This window comes from Lissotriton vulgaris, unplaced genomic scaffold (assembly GCF_964263255.1).
Source record: "Lissotriton vulgaris unplaced genomic scaffold, aLisVul1.2 SCAFFOLD_703, whole genome shotgun sequence".
Lineage (NCBI taxonomy): Eukaryota > Metazoa > Chordata > Amphibia > Caudata > Salamandridae > Lissotriton > Lissotriton vulgaris.
In genome coordinates this window covers 383253-400694 of record NW_028254574.1, presented here as the reverse complement: position 1 = coordinate 400694, position 17442 = coordinate 383253, and the positions used below count along the sequence as shown (strand labels likewise).

Here is a 17442-nt window from a genome sequence, read left to right as displayed (position 1 = left end):
TTATAACTACTGTGTGGTTCTCCTTTCATTTAGCCAATACAGTAAGGTTGCATTCTGGTAAAATAAGCTGCTTAACATTCCTTCAAGACTAAGCCTTAAGGCTGCTCTCCACAACTACCACTTGGATAGATTTCAAAGGTTATCTTTGACCTCTTAAATCACCATAAGGGTTGTTTGAACGGGTGCAAGGTGCCCACTTTAATTAGTGGTCATCATAAACCAGGCCAACTTCTCACAAATACCATTTCCTTTGAAATGTTAGTAACTTGTCAAAGGTTTGCGATGGCAAACGTGGTCACAAATCATTGATATATTTCAGCGCAAACTGCAAATAAGAGGATACCTTTCATACCTACAACTATTTAGAGTCAAACTGGGACTTAAAATAGTCCCAGAAACCAAAATTAAAGTGGCCCCATTACTAAATTTGATAGCTACAAAAGTGTTTCATGTTTGCAAATTGGGGCCGTTTTGCATTTGTAAAGACACGCTGTTTAGATGTTTTGCAAGGAATGTTAGGTAGACTGGACGGATTTAAACTTGCTGCAGGCAATATTTGTATTAATATCAAGGAAATCAACAGTGAAAACTGGCCCATCAGACCATAAAACAGGCCCACATACAGCCAAAAGAATGACCCGCACACTGACCTGTCAGACAAGTCCTTTCAGGCACTTTCTGATTGCCCTATTAGCCAGTCCAACCCAGTCTATATGCGAGTCAGAATGGGTCACAAAACGCCTTTTGTGATTAAAAAAGGGGGTACTCTTTAGTTTCGCAACTAGTAAAAATCCCTTTTGTGATCTCAAGCCATCTGGCTCTGTGATATGGCAGAGTTTGCGATTGCAAAGGGGGTTTGTAAATTAAGCCTCCAATTCCTTATAAAATCACAGAAAAGGTGCTTCCATGTGAATATGTCTGAACCTGACCCCTCTGTAGATCTTTAAGGATAATAATAGAGGTTCTTTGTATTACATTTGATTTAGAGTTTGATGATTTGCAACATCTGTCATAAGGAACCGCCATATTTAGATTGTATTGATGGACTCTAAAGAGAGCGATTAGTCTGCTTTTTGGCAGATGTGGCCTATCTCACAAATTCTAAATCCCTTAGGGTCAGTGCAATTCATTAACAGAGGGGTTACATCAGTTTTGCAAATACATCTTATGCTGACCTTTTGATGAATTGAGACTTTCTCACTAAATCTCTTAGAAACTACTTTACCACAGGTATGGCAAAGAGAGCATGTTCTTTCTGGCATAACCTATATCTTAATGTGCTAGGGCTACTGAAGATTAAGCATTTCTGAGGGTGTGGTGTTTTCCAGCTCAATCTGGTATTGCAAATTGTACACTAATCCATCATCTGTTGCATAGTTTGTATTTTGTAACCAAAAACAGATTTAAGCCTCAACCACAGGAAAAGTTATTATAAGAGACACTGTTTGTTATAGCTAACCAAAAACCTGCGCCAAAACAATACTAGGAATCGATTGAGACTGTTTGGTCAAAAACCTTTAACAGCTTTTGCGGACTTTTGGGAAAAGGTGGTCAGCAATCTGTGGGTGAGCTGGGCTGCCTTATTAGTAAAGATCTCCTTGTGTGGGACTAATAACTGTGAATTGTGAATTGGAGCTTCATCCAAAGTCATGTTCTGGGGCTAACCAATTCACAGAGAGCATATTAACTAAAGCTATTGAAAGGGCTAAAAGTCAAGAAACATCCTGAAAGTCACAGGTCCAAATGGGTATCTGATTGTATTGTACCAGAAGCATGTTATTTATTGGGTCATCTTCAGAATGCCATTGACTATAGAGCATTCCAAATTCTTAGTCTGGCAATCACTTGGTCTCTATATACTAATAAGCAATTGAAAAGCCAATCTAGCTTTGGCCAGCTGGTGCGGTGGTTACATGTATTTAAGTTGTATTTCAAAGTTGCGCCACAACACTACAAAAGAAAACATTCTAATGTCTATACATAATAGAAATGTTACATTTAAAAAACCCTATGCATCTAATTTATTAGGACAATAAAGGTGCTTCCTAACAGGCAAGTGTATTTACAAAATATATAGATTTCATTTTAATGCACATCACAGAAACATTTGATCCTCATTGGTGCAAAGAAAATGTACCAATATCTTTGAACTAACGTAACTTGAAGATGTAGTTTACTATAAACATACCAGGAGTATTAAAATCAAAGGAATCAAAAATTGAAAGACAGCACTGGCAGGTAAATCATTGGCCCACCAGGGCTGGCACTGATTTCACTTTAGGGGATGTCCACATTTGATCAGGAACTGCAGAGAACCAGTGACAAAAGTGGGGTGAACCAATGCCCCAAGCTGCATACTGTATGCTGCAGTGAGTGGAAAGTAAATGGGAATGAGAGCTGAACAGACCAAAGAATGAAGAGCGCTGACCCAAAAGCCCACTAAGTAGATGTTTTTGTTTGTATTGTTTATTATGAATATTTTGATTACATGAGGCTGGCGAGGCAGCAAAAACTGTCTAGACATGACCTAAAAAGGAGCGAAAAGTGACCTAGGTAACTTTAGACTTAATGCAATATTGGATATTGAAATTGCGTTTTTCATATGTCTTGTTTCGAGCAACCCTACTGTGTGTGGCTTGAAAGCTTGTGTGTTACCTATAGAACTGCTAGGTTTTAAGAAAAACTTAGGAATGGTGGACAATGTTAGGATGCTAAGTCGCATTATTACTAATTTGTTGTGCTTTGGATGCAATCATAATGCTTATATGGTACATTTTATAATGGTGTTTGATGGGATTAGTGATAGACTGCTATGGAAAAAGCTGCCCACCATGGGAATGGATGGCTGTTTTCCGAAAATAGTACTTGGTTTGAACTCAAATGCATGGTTCAGGGTGTTTATGGGCAAAATGAGCCGTATAACAGCAACATTCAAATCCAAAGCTGTGCCATTACCTCTACTCTTTTTAACCTGTATCCTTTGACCTCCCTATCTACTTATTTAGTGCTAAGTCTTTCCTGACAAAATAGGTAATATGCAGGTTCACATTCTAATAAAAGCTGATGATCTGATATTGTTAGAACTGACTCCAATCGACCCTTTTCATTTGTTGGATTGCTTATCCTTTTATAATAGCAATATTGTTTAATAGCAAACCTAAAGAAAATCAATATTAAGAGGCTGATTTAGAGTTTGGCAGAGAGGGTAGCCCGTTGCAGCAGTAACAAAGTACCCTCTGCAGCGATGGAGTACCCTCTATGCCCAACTGAAGGGCTGCCTGTCTGATTTGGAGTATATCAGCAGCAGATACTACTCTGTCTCGGTCGCTGACATACTCCTCTGACGACCTCAAAAAGAAGGGCAGTCAGAGGTTTGGCAATGTGATCACCCGTCCGATTTAGAGTGGGCAGTCGAGTGGTCAGGTTTTACTCTCCCATACCACTGTGTAAAAAACTGGCAGTAAGAGGAACATAGGGCAGATATGGCAAGCAGTAAGGCAGATTTTATGAGTTGTGCCAGCAGGGTATCAGAAGGTTTTTGGGGAAAATTTTAAGAATAGAGTGATTACAAGATGTTTTATTTTAATTAGTAGTTGGAGGTGAAAATGGATGCTTTTAGCAAAATGAGTGGAGATGGAGTGTTTAGTGACTAAGTTGAAAGTCAGGGATTTGAAATGGGGACCAGGAAGGAGAGATTGCAGCTTTACTTAGGCCTGCAGTAAAAACATGGTTTTGGGTGGGGATTTATATGGTGGCTGGACAGCCATCTTTTGTGGATGCATAAGTAGTGCAGTGATGGATGTCAAACTCCCTTCGAGGAAGCAGAGCCGGGGTAGGTCTCACGGCAGACACTACTTTGCGCACGAGGCACTAACAGACATTTCCTCTGCTATCACCTTATGGGGTCTGACTGAAACCCTATTAAGATTTTCTCATCCAGGTTAAGGTACAATAATACTGTTTGACCTGTTGTGTGACTGATTACTAGAATACAATGCACCATTTATTGAATCTAGTCATAATGTAGTGTAGGTTTCGTACGTTAGGTCCTGAAGAATTGCCACATGATCCATTTTGACAGATATAGGCAAGAAACATGTTTGCTTTATTTTAGACTAACTTGCTCTTCATGCTAATTCGGACCATTACATCTTAAATTAGCGTGATATTTTTAATTAGGCCAGTGATAAAATTCATTAAATAATTTGACACTGAGCATCACTACACCTATTTTAACCCACTGCTCTACACACACCCCTTGAGCCCACACCCCCAACTTCACCATAAGGCTATAAAAAGATCTCCGGCAAAGAGCTCCCTAGTGGGTGCCCGTGGGCATTGAATTGCTGGCCTGACGAGGAGCAAGTCCAATGATGAAGCATGAGACATCTGGGTGTGTAAGGGCCCTTGCCCCTATTGGAGCATATTCCTTCCTGGGGAACTCAAGTTTCTCTCATGTCTAGTCCAGCCCAGTTTACCCATAGAGTGGACAGAGTGCAGTGGGCACATGTAAACATAATGAGGAAAGTGGCAGAATAGAACTGTGAAGTACTTCGCTGAGTAACAATATGAGCCTGAACCAGGAGGTTTCAAAATTAACTAACTCAACCCTATTTGAGATGAAGGACATGATTTCCTTCGAAGATTGTCCCAATGATGTTAGGCCTGATGTTATTATTGCACTGTAATCAGTGGTACTAACAACCACTAAGAGGTGAAGAAAAATGAGGAGCATGTCTCTCTGTTTCTTTGGAAATATTTGGTCAACAGCATTCGATGGATGCTATTTTGTAGTGTCCTTCATAGGGCACCTGTTAGGCTAAAAGAGGACCTGTGGTATGGAAAACATTAGATGCATCACTCCTCAGAGACAGAAGCCCATCCAGGTAGGGCTCTCAACACATTTCTCTGTTATAATTTAGGGAAGTCAACATCAGTGCCAAGCAAGGACGCAATGAGCACTAATATAAGTAAGGGAAATGGCCTGTCCTAGCCAAATTAAGTACTAAAGACATTCATAATGAGGGTGCTGTGGGAGCTTCACACGCTGTGCCCTGGTGGAAATAAACAAACATAGAATAGCTACAACCCTGTCAAAAATATTTACACTATTTCTCACCAAAGGGGTCAAAGAAATGCAGCATGAATTCTTGTAATTTACCAGCTGTGAGTTTGGGATGAGATTACATGACTATCTAATAATCATTTGTATAAAGACTTGTGCATTGCTTTCTGCTTATTTAACAATGGTGTAAACTTGAAACTATAAATGCAGCATAATGGTTTGGTGGGATTCCAATCCTCTGCATACAGGGCCCCTTTTTGTATTTTGTAACGTGTATTTTGTAAAGCACACGTTCACCCTTGGGTATCCTGGCGCTGAATAACAGATATTTATTGTCTAGATCACTAGATAGCACCAATTCCGTTGTCTTGTCAAAGGTCAATAGGAATATTGCTGTATTCTGGAGGTTCCTGATGGTTGTGCTATGCCCGGATAGTCGAGGACAATGCATCCGCAAAGTAGAAGGCATAAACGCTTAGCTGTCTGCTTCTGTGTCTTAATCCCCTTAAGGTTTTTTGATACTAGAGAGCAATGTAGCTAACTGGAGATTCCTTCTTGCTTTGTAATAGGGTGCATATACACCACACCTTTCTGCCAATACAAGTTCTATACACTACAAAGGATTCCGAACTTTATCATTTACTACATATTTTGAACGCAGACTTCACATGTTCATGCTTTTAAAGACTCCGGCCCAGTCTGGCTTAGTGATTCAATAGTTATTGCTTTTTTGGTCTGCATTTGGAAGTGCTATATGCACCATAAAGTACAAAGTCGAGTCAAGGCATTGCCAATTATGTTGCCAGTTCACCCTTGATCACGGTGGTTAGAGTTTAAAAAGAATAGATGGCATTGAGCAGATCACCCAGGTTTTTTGCCAAAATGGTAGTCAGTAGTGAATTCCCCAATACTGTGGACATTAAGAAAGGGGTACATTTCTGGGCTGTTCCATCAGCCCAGAGGATCTCAATCTTCAGGCAAGGAGAATTTTCTTGTCGGCACTGATAATCCAATCAATCCAGTGACTCATCTAATTATTATGCATCTGGGTGTTGTCTGCCTTCATGTGAACGTTTACTGCATGTTGTTTGAGGACCTGGTCATAGGGATGCATCAATTAATTGAACAGTAGTGGCCATCTTGCTGAGTCTTGTTGATTTCAATAGGATACGTTGAGCAGATGGTTTTGCGTGGCACTCTAGTGTTTGTTGTCTGTGACTGAAGATGAAGTAGTGGATCCCGTCTAGAGTTCTCCAGTGTGGGGTGTTTTTAATTGTATTGTACAACCAATTGTTATATGTTGAAACGAGAAGTTGATGTTAGGTTCATTGTGCTAAGGGATTGCTGATGGTCTTAATAGATATCAACATGTTGACTTGATGTTCACCTGTTCCATAGATAAAGCAACAGCAATTCCTACTAATCACTAATGCAAAAAATGGTACCAGGGACCCAGATGCACCACCGCCTGAAGCTGTATGTGAAGAAGGTGATACATACTTTAAGGGCTCATCAAAGCGAATTGTTGCAGCACAGTGGAAGATGATGTTAACACGGGCCAGGAGCTGCTGCCTGTCCTCGGAGCTGATGGCCAGGTTTGGATGTGTAAGTTCAGCTCGGATGGGGATGATTTTCTCCCCGAAGTCTGGGTGATCTCCTCGAACTCGATCAAAAAGCTGCAAGAGAACAGAGACAACATCAATCTTTACAGTACTGTCCAGTACTTCAGCAAGTGGTGACCAGCCCTAGTCTAAGCTGCAGCTTGTATGTCTTTTGCTCTTATTTACTTAGTAATTCTAGAGATTGGTATATCATTTCCCTTGCCAGATTATTTATTTTATTTAAGATTTGTTTACATAGGTCTACTTAACTCTGGTGTCTATTAGTGCGTTTCACAGATAACAGCAACAAGAGACTCAGGTCTCTGAAAATACACAAAACAATAGGAAGACCGCATCAATGCTGGGTTAAAGGTAGAGAAAATAGTAAAAAGTAGAACAACTCATCTGAAAGTAATAGGGAAGGTGGGCAGTAAGAGTAGGGGGTTGATTCAGTCATCACAATGAGCAAAATGATCATCTGCTTAGACTGGAAAGGGTTGGTTAAGTATTGACGCTAATTTCAAAGAGTACGGTTGGTATTTGTTTTATAAATGGACGAAATGGTACATGGCGTCTCAGGTCTTCAGGAGTGAACTCCACAAAGATGATGTAGCTCAGGACTATCATTCAGAGGCTGCCGAGTTACACCTGAATATTTTAGTTTCCAATCAAAGAGTCTCTTTGCTTTTGAGGATCTGATTACTAGTGCCCTGTAAAAGTCTGATATGCACTGCACGAATTTCAATATTCTGAGTCTTTGGTTTTTTGCACATGTTAAATTTGCTGAGTGCACCCTGAAAAAAATGTCCTCAGGTCACTTTCAGTAGGTCAAACGTACTGAAGTTTACCAGGGGGAAATGCCCAGTAAATACCAGAGTGTGCACATTTATTGCAGAACGCACCACTATATGCAAGTTGCTCCCCATAAGGGGTTTGATCCCTCCAGAAGAGTTGAAGTAGGCTTTTATTATTTAATCTGAAGCTTTGAAAGTGAAGCATGCATGCTGGAAATCGATTCTTGCCTTCAAAGGTAGCTGGTGAAGGTCCTTCAGCACTTTCATGGGAGCAAGCCCATCTTTGGTAGCTTCTTAGTCTATGTTAGAGATAACAACAGCTTGTATAACTGCATGGAATTTAGATTGATTAAGAAATGATTGAATCTTTATAGTGCAGACTGGATTCACTATGCGTTCACTGTCTTCTAATGGTGAGGTCTGCGTTAATCCAAAAGTCAAGACATGCGAACATCTGTTTGTTTTTAGTTTTTTCATCCAGTCAATGTTGACTTTTGTATGGTGTCCTCCTGTAATGAGAATAACATCTGTTTTTCGGGTTTTAATTTGAGGAAGATTGATGATGTCCATTTCATTAACCTTGTAGGTAGATGCACCATGTGATGATGTTGGTAAATGGTGCAAATAAAGTTGTAACTGCAGCAAATTGCAGGGATGGTATTTCCATCCTCAAAGGCTGTTTACGATTCTTGAGGTAGGATGAGTAGCTGCTTTGAGCTGTTCTGGTGAATCCAACGTGAGTCTCCAGGCTTTCTATGAGTCTCCAATGATCCACTGTATCAAAAGACACTGAGAAGTCAAGAAGAAGCTAAGGGCAGGCCTCTCCATTCAACAAAATGTGCTGGTTGTCATCTGTTGTTTTGTAACAATAAATGGGCATTTTTTTCTTTTTTAAGTGAAAAACGTTCTTTATTTGAAAATCCAACAAGTATGTTATGTCATGTTATGTTATGTTATCAGACGCTTATAAAGTGCATGGTCACCAAAAGGTTTCATGGCGCTGAAGTATGTGCAACAAGCCTCAGCCAACGCGTTTAGTTCAAAGGGATTGAACTTCGTCTGGGCGTATATATTGTATCAAAGGGTTGCGTGGAACTCCGAAGTGTGAAGGTTCTCCTTGTGGGAATGGACTGTATCCAAGTGCGGACGAAATCACATGTACCATGGCATATCCATGGCCTCCTTGATAAGGGCCCAAAAAGTGTGTCTGGGGCCGTGAGCGACCTTTGCTCCTTCCTGGAATCGCCTTTGGGTAATGTTGCCCAAATGAAGTTCCAGGAAGGAGCAAACTTGGATACGCCCTGACGAAGTTCAATCAATTAGAACGAAACGTGTTGGCTGCGGCTTGTTGCACATACTTGTTGGATTTTGAAATAAAGAACTTTTTTCATTTAAAGAAGTAAAAATTGACCATTTATTGTTACGGAAACAAAGCACCACTTCATTTGTTCTCAACATTTATATATCTGCCTGGCAGTTGCATTTCTGAAATGCAGGTGCAGGAGCAGTTTGTGCACATAAATTCAACAAGAGGAGGGAGGGAGAGGAGGAAGTGGATTCGATCTCCCCTAACAGTTCGTTTAAACAAAATAGAATCCACTCAGAAGGTGGTAGAGATCCCTACAGTGGTGGGGAGCACACAGTGTTGTTTGAATACCCCTCACACACCAACAGGCCCCTTGGTGTCATGCTTCATCATCGGGGCCTTCGCACCCCTCTACGGGATGCGGCGTGCTGCGACTCACGGATACGTAGGAGCACTGATAGTGAACTATGTGTTTGTGTGTGTGAGAGGGAGAGTGAGTGGTGAGGTGAAAAAGTGAAGGTTAAAAAATACCTGGCTCGTAGGAAAAAATATTTATTACGTCCTCGGCTGGTATTATTAAAAGGGGTGCAAGATGAGGTTGTCAGTTATACCTATCTCGAAAGTGCGTCGACATATTTCGGAGTACACTGACTCCTTCTTCAGGACGAGGATATGCACAACTATCCTCACCTTACTCACATGGGGTTTGAATGTAAAAGTGTATTCTACAAAAAAAACACAAGGTGAAATGTACCTATAGGTGTTATTGTTTGAATAGGCTCTGTTGCGCCCAATTGGCGTTGAAGATACAGAACTTATGGACCAAGGTTATCTGACCTCTTGAGCCTTAGCGTGGTAATGGGGGTTCCTTCCTCACTGCTCAATAAAAAGACAATTTACATTTATTCTGGTATGAGAGTGACTTCGAAAAGCAGACACCCGTAAACAGGTGAAGGTCAGCTGGTAAACAGGGGTTTACGATCCTACTTTCTGTTTAACTTCACGCAAACAAATACCTTTTTTTCTAGGAGTGGGTGTAACATGCGTAATTCTCTGTCGTGTAATTACTCATAATTACTGCAAAATTACTTGTATTTATGTCAGAAGTATAACACAGCATTTAGTGTGCTTTTCTTAGTGCAACATGCAACCTTGTGTCTTATAGGGTTTGAGGAAGCATTTTGAGGTAAGAAAATAGCACTAAATGTTACAGGACATGAACAACAGTAGTTCAAAGAAAAAGGAAGGTGCACTCCAATAAAGTCAGTTGGCCGAAAATATTTTTAGAAAGTTCTTCTCTTCATTCATATTAAGTCTTTTCATAAATACGGCACAACCAATGCGCTTTGTTCCCCTAGTGCCACTGGAACTTCGTTAGGGCTATATTAATCATAATATACACAAACATAAATATACATATATAAAACATAAATACACAATACAAAGTGTTTTACACCAAACCTTACACAACATATATATATATATATATATATATATATATATATATATATATATATATATATATATATATATATCCGCACTGCACTTTTCACTGCGACAGTCTCCAATTACCGACCCCACACAGGAAAGAACAGGAAGACCCAGAGTGCAGGTGAGTTTCTTTTATTCATCAGCACACCACGGCAGCATAACGTTTCGGCCTGCACAGAGGCCTTGGTCACATGGCGCACTGAGAGAAGTGCAAGAAATTTAAAGGGCACATTCACCAATGATGGGAGCATTTGATTGGTTATTTTGTATGCAGTGGGAGTGTTTCAACCTGCGACGGAAAAAATATATGTGCAATTGCACTTTTTAGGGCGGGGAAACTTTTGTCAGAAACAGGTAAGCCCTAGAACCTTAATCACTGTATGAATACATTTGTGAATTCCGACCATTGTGAAAATTCAGAAAAATTATTTGGGGTAATCAGTGGGCAACCGAGGTATGTACAACAAATTATACATAATTACATATATTTACATAAAGTGCGAAAGACAAATGTCTATCAGATGTCATAATGGTAGGGTCATTAGAAGGCTGTCAGCATAAATGCTAAAAAAAACACCCATTCAATGCACAGTATAACAGTTGTACCTCATATTTAAAATATATACACCATATTTAATATATATACATCTATATACACCATAGATTTTATACCCCTACCCCAACATGCTACTAAGATGCCATGTAATAATAGACATCACGACCGGCTATGCAGGGCACCACTTTATATACCTTCTGACATCTCCCCCCACTCTTCCGAGAAATATCAATCTACAACACCACTCACCCATCATTAATGTGCATGCTACGGAAAAAGTGCAAGATAAAATAAGTGAATACATATTTTTTTCTCAAATTACGTTAAAAATTTCAGTGACATTTGCTTTCTGAGGAATATAGCAACCATAAAACTGCTTAAGATGACCTAGTGTGTTAGTTCATATATAGTCATCTTGCTAGTTTCAAAATTGAGCCAACACTACTTTCAATATTACAGGTGACAGCACGAACAGAGACTAAACATGCCCATTCGCTATTTGAACGGAGACGGGGTAAGATTACTGCAAGAGAGTTGTTCAGATTTGTAAGATTTACAAACAAGTGTAAAAGTCCTCCGTGGAGTTGAGGCCATTGGGGCTCTTGCTGTCCATCTCCAGGATGTATCTGGTCTCAAGTGCCCTCAAGTTCCCATCCTGGTTACCTCCTCTCCTTAATGGGCCTACCGAGTCAATAGCATAATATTTAAGGAGACTACTGTTGTTACCATGGAACTCCTTAAAATGCCGTGCAACCGGGTAGGTGGTGTCATTGGTATTGATGGCTCTAATGTGCTGGAGAACCCTTTTGTGGACCTGCAATTTGGTGCTACCAATATATTGCAGGCCACATGGGCACTCCAGCACATACACCACGTACTCCGATTTGCACGTTAGTTGCTTGTTGATCTTACGGGGTACTAACGAAAATGCTGTGAGGAACTCAGTTTTATTGAGCCCCTGAGAGCAAGCTTTACAGCTAGAGCACTTACTAAACCCTCGACTGGCAGCTAGCCAGTTTTTGGGTGGTATTACCTCAGGGCTAGACTTAACTAGCGCATCCTGCAAGGAGAATGCCTTCCTGTAAGCAATAGCTGGTTTATTAGGCATGTGCTCGCCAATAACTGGATCTAATTTGATAAGATTCCAGTATTGATTGATATATATATATAGACCCAAAGCAAAAAGAAAAATTTAAACATGTACAAGACAAATACATATATATTACATTTTGAATTGTTAAAACCAAGAAACAAGAGAAATTATTCAAAATCACAGGAATAATAATAATGAAGTTATCAAAAAGAGCATATGAGTGCCTCAATTTTTACAATGTACTAGATCAACATTTCTGTTAAAAAACATGCACTGTTGCAAAAATGTAATTGTTATCCAAAGATAGGTTGATCATTTCAAAAAGGGAGATAGATCTAGTTGAAAGTAAAAAATAGAAAAAATATAGAAAAACCGAAAAAAGGAGAAAGGCTAAGAAATAGGGACCATATCTGATGCATGTATAGGAAGGAAATAGTGACATCCAATGGTATCTCACCTTACGCAGAGATCACCTTCATAGTAGTGATCTCAATGAGGGAAAAAAAAGAGTCCTCACTAGAGTGCGTCCCGGGTATTCACGTTCTAATATTAGGTAAATATCCATAAATTAGCATCAAAACATATCTTCCCGATAGACTAATTAAATGCAGGTCAATAAGGTCCAAATATATGTACCTCGAACTGGTCATAAGGTCAGCAACAAAGATGCTTCCAAAAGTAGTATCCTCATTCAAAGGTAAATAGCTAGTTTCTTCCTGTAAGAGAAGTCCTCCTATGTTTCAAAATAATCAAAGAATAATCCCAAGGTGCATCTGGATAATCACAAGAGTAATACCAGTTAAAAGCTGTTGGTAAACTGAATACAGCTTAAGAAAAGAAGAGGAAAATCATGATCCATAATCAAACAAAAAAAGCAGCAAAGTGCCTTGTTGTAGTATAGCACCAGCCATGTTTAAAGGTGCTTCAAAAATGATCACTCCATATCTCAGTAATATCCTACCTAGTTTCTAGTCAAAACTTGGAGCCAGAATCTGTAGAAGTTATGTATGACGGAGACCATTATTTTCCCAATCCCCAATAGTGGTTCAATGTCGCGTTCAAACTGTTGAGAGAAGATTGGATATTAAAAAATGAGACACTGTGTTAACATGTCCCAAACAAAACAAGTCTCAACCCTAGGCTGACAAAACGATCAGGCAATGGGCACCCAGATCTAGTACCCTCTCACCTTATTGTGGGCTCCGAGTTCAAATGAAGGAAACCGGATACATGGATAGTGTGCCTCGATATTAGTAAACTGTGTCTACAAGTGGAAGGATATATATATTGGTTAGTCGACAGTGCAACCTAGGGCTCAGAAGTAAGACCGCCGATACTGTCAAAACTGCTGCTTAGAGAAAGATCGCAATATCCACAATGCACATAGAGTAACAATGCCATTATCTTCAGCAACATAAATATCACAACATCCCACCCAATCTAAGGCACAAACCAAATGATTGAAGCACTTCCAATCATATTAAGATTTACAAGGAACAGATATCACCTCTAACAAAAATTATGAAACAATTACCTCAAAGTATTTGCCCAAAGGGCTGAGTGGTCATTAGAAAACGCCCCTTCCAATATTCGGCGAAGCAGGGCAACCATATCATTGTTGCCTGATAATGCACACAAACAAATAACCAATTAAAAACTTTTATCGACAGGAAGACAAGATCAACATTACCCATATCGTGGGAACTCACCCTTGGAACATACCTAAAATGGGGCACCGTTCCAAAAAAAGAGAGACGGGGACAGTAGGTAAAGGATATCCTTCGCCCTCAGTTTAGCCGGATGTACACCCTATGTGTTACACCCTTGATGTCGATGAAGCGAGTCCCCAGCACCTATTATTAAAATGAGGCAATGTATCCGTAAGGAAAAAAACCCACATGGAGTAAATATAACCCCCACAGAATAGCCAATGTCCTCCCCATACCTGTGATAAAGCGCAATCGTCCCGTACATCTGGTAGCCGGCAGAGACAGAACCGGACGTTCCGCGCCATTTTAAAATTCCAATCAATTGTCTACGTTGTTGAGAAACGTCACATGCACTTGTGATCTGTCCCACCGTCCCAACTTTGTAGAAATGGCCTAATGTAGAGGCCATCTTGGAATGGAGCCTACTGCTCGTACTATATCAGCAAATAGGAGCTACCGGGGTATGATTTAAATAATATATAAAACAGAGAAAAGCCGCGAGAATGCACGAGAATAATAAAAGTCGATATATAAGGTGTATATTATCAACGCAATATCATCAACTGCTGTTAATCCCAATAGGTAACAGTTATATCATCATATTATATATGTACCAAGAGTATATTATAACTGAAAATAGAGTACCCTTAGGTACATTATGAGACCATGTATGTTAAAGGATGGAAAAAAACCATCCTAATTAAAATGACTGGCCAAGTGGGGCAACATAAGCCAGCATATAAAGAAATACATTTGCGGTAGTTAAGTGCAAAGGAATTATTACGAGGCCACCCTGGTACCAGTTATGACCCAAGTGGCCCCTAAAAAAGTAAAAATAATTTAATAGCCTCTGTGTATCCTAGGATGTGATTCAATATTTAGATCTACTATCAGGATGATATAGAGAAGTCTAAGTATAGTATTAAGAAAGGGCTCACATAGTATACTATAGAAGGACCGCAATTGTATGTCAGGGGTGCAAGTGTCACCCACATCCATTCAACTACACCCTCCTCGTTCGAGGAAAGTGAGTACTATGAGTAAATGGAGAGCACAGAAAAAAGTATAAAAAGTAGGGAAAAGATAAAATAAATAAAATAAAAGGGGAAGTAAAGAGGTAAACGTTTGATACAATCCAATATATTGTGAGCAACAGGAAACGTTTCTTTGTATTTACAAACATCAATTCGTAACCGAATTTCAAAAAGGGGACAGCAAGACAAAGACATGCTTGGTTATACGTCAAATGTGAGTCCAACAAGCAGGGTCTATGCCCCTACTGGTTCAAAAACAATTCACTTAAAATACCATTAGTGACAAAAACCAGAGGTACAAAAACATCCACCTAACCCAAGAAGTAATGGAGTTCCCTATCTGTTTCATGGCCCATCTGGGTTGCTTTCAAACGACATATCCATTTGGCTTCCCTCTGTCTGACTGTTAACTCACGGTCACCACCCCTGCTATCTTGAGGTATGTGGTCAATTCCGTGAAACCAGAACGATAAGTCATCTGGTGTGTATCGCTCTAATGGACACTAACCGGATATTGACTATCCTTGTTCAGAATTGCTCTGCGATGTTCTTGGATACGGGCCTTTAGAGGACACAACGTACTGCCCACATAAATGATATCACATTTGCAACCCAATACATATTACATGTGAAGTGTTGCAATTGATATAGTTGTTAATCCTGTATTTTTTGAGGGTGTTATACATAAAGTCATTGATTTTATTCAGGCCAAACGGGCAAATGTTGCAAGACCCACAGGTAAAAAAGCCATGTGGTGTAGGTGGTAGCCATGTATTGCGTGGAGTTGTTACATGGCTGGTACATAGAGTGTCTCATAATGACCTCCCTTTGCGGTAGGTGATCAATGGCCTGTCTGGCAAGGTATTCGAAAGTCCAGGGATGTCCTTCAAAATATCCCAATTCTTCTTCAGTATCTTATAGACCTTGCCGCTGTTTAGGTTATACTGTGTGATGAAGCTAACAGCACGTTCTTTGCTATTCCTGGACGCTGTGTCCCCAGTTTTAGTACATAGTGTGTCATCCCTCTTCAGTTTATTTGCCCTCTGGATTGCCATATCAATGGTATTTCTATTGTAGCCTCTTTTCAGGAATCTGTTCCTTGTTTCATTCAGATTCCTAACATATGTATCTTCCTCACTACAGTTTCTTCTTAGTCTGGTCATTTCTCCATAAAAGATGTTGTTAATTACTGTATGTGGATGTGCCCTTTCTGCATGCAATACAGCGTTCCAAGTTGTCTCTTTTCTATAAAGAGTACTCTGTACCACCCATTCTCTGACAAAGAAAATGATGTCCAGAAAATGTATTCTGTCTCTAGCCTGTGTCATTGTAAGCTTTACATTACAATCATTATCATTGAGATAAGTGTGGAACTGACTCAACTGTTCAGTAGATCCTGACCACAGGACAATGATATCGTCTATATACCTCCCCCAGAACACGATATACTCTGTCCAGGGGGAGGCGCGTCCATGCCATGCATGCTCCCTCTCGAACCACCCCATAAAGAGGCAGGCGTACGAGGGAGCAAATTTCGAACCCATGGCAGTCCCAAGTATCTGGTGGAACCAAGTGGAAATACCCAAATTGCCCAAAATGATATCTATAATTTCCAACAACATACTGTTGAAGTCATGTTGTTCTGCTCGCTCCCTATCCAGGAAGGATCGAACTGCTGGTATACCAAAGTCTTTGTGTATGAGGTATAAAGGCTTTCAACATCAAATGTTACAAATGAAAACTCTTCTGACAACTGGAAATCTTTAAACTTGACCAAAATATCTTTGCTATCCCTGATGTATGAGGGAAGATTAGTGACATGTTTTTGTAGGTGTAGGTCAACTAATTCCGATAATTTCTCAGTTGGGGAACCAATCCCAGATATTATGGGACAGCCAGGTGGAAAGGTACCCACTTTGTGGATCTTTTGTAAAATAGATTTACATGGGTATTCAGGTTTTTCAACCCTTAAGTATCTGAACTCATCCTCAGTTATGAGGCCAGTTTCCTTCCACCCAATCAATGTAGCGGTTATCATGCGAGAGACACCTATGATGGGAATAACTAAAGTCCGTTGGTAACATGTGGTGTCATTCAATTGTCGCTCGATCTCAATCATGTAGTCACAGTAATTCATAACCACAACATTACCACCCTTCAATTGGAGTTGAAGGGTCAATGATTAGAGCGTCAGACCCTGATGCAGAGGTCTAGCCTGGGACCAGGGTTCAATTCCCCGCCTCGGCGTGTCTTGGGCTCAAAATTCCCCGGACCTGATCATTCTCGCCTCGGTGCCTATTCTAATCATGGAGTCCCACTCTGCAACTCTGGGCAATAGCTTGCTTAATCTCCACAACGGCCCCCACAACGCTAAGGATGCCTGGCCTCCACCTTGGGGGTGCCCAGGAGTGGACGCCTCACAGGGAAAGCCAGGATGGGTTCCACAGCGGTATTCGTACAAGCGCCTTTTGACCCTTGCGGGTGAGTAGTGCGCTATACAAGTATCAATTTACAATTTTACCCATAACAGCTTCCTTGATCACAATGGTTTTGTCAGATTTAAGTCTGTCAAGAGCTTGTCGTTCTTTGGCGGTAATGTTGTGGTAGCCAGCAGCTGCGCTATTTCCTAGTTTGTTGCTGCTGTGCTCTTGCAGGAGGATGTTTGCCCCAAATTACTCTTCTTCAATCTGGTTTAATTGTGTAGTTTCTGTAATTTAGCATCACAAGAATAATGAGTAATTACTAAAATTACTCTGATTACTCTGTTGTAATTAGATGACCTCGGCCTACATT

At 40.2% G+C, this 17442-nt stretch overlaps 1 protein-coding gene across 1 annotated transcript in view; it reads right to left on the bottom strand.

Moving 5' to 3' along the window:
* Nucleotides 1-17442, bottom strand: part of LOC147659504 (fatty acyl-CoA reductase 1-like) — a 501467-nt gene that overhangs the window by 172298 nt on the left and 311727 nt on the right. The window contains exon 3 of the mRNA XM_086951690.1: nucleotides 6566-6741. Within this exon, the coding sequence (XP_086807816.1) occupies nucleotides 6566-6741 (176 nt within the window). The remainder of the gene's footprint in view (nucleotides 1-6565; nucleotides 6742-17442) is intronic.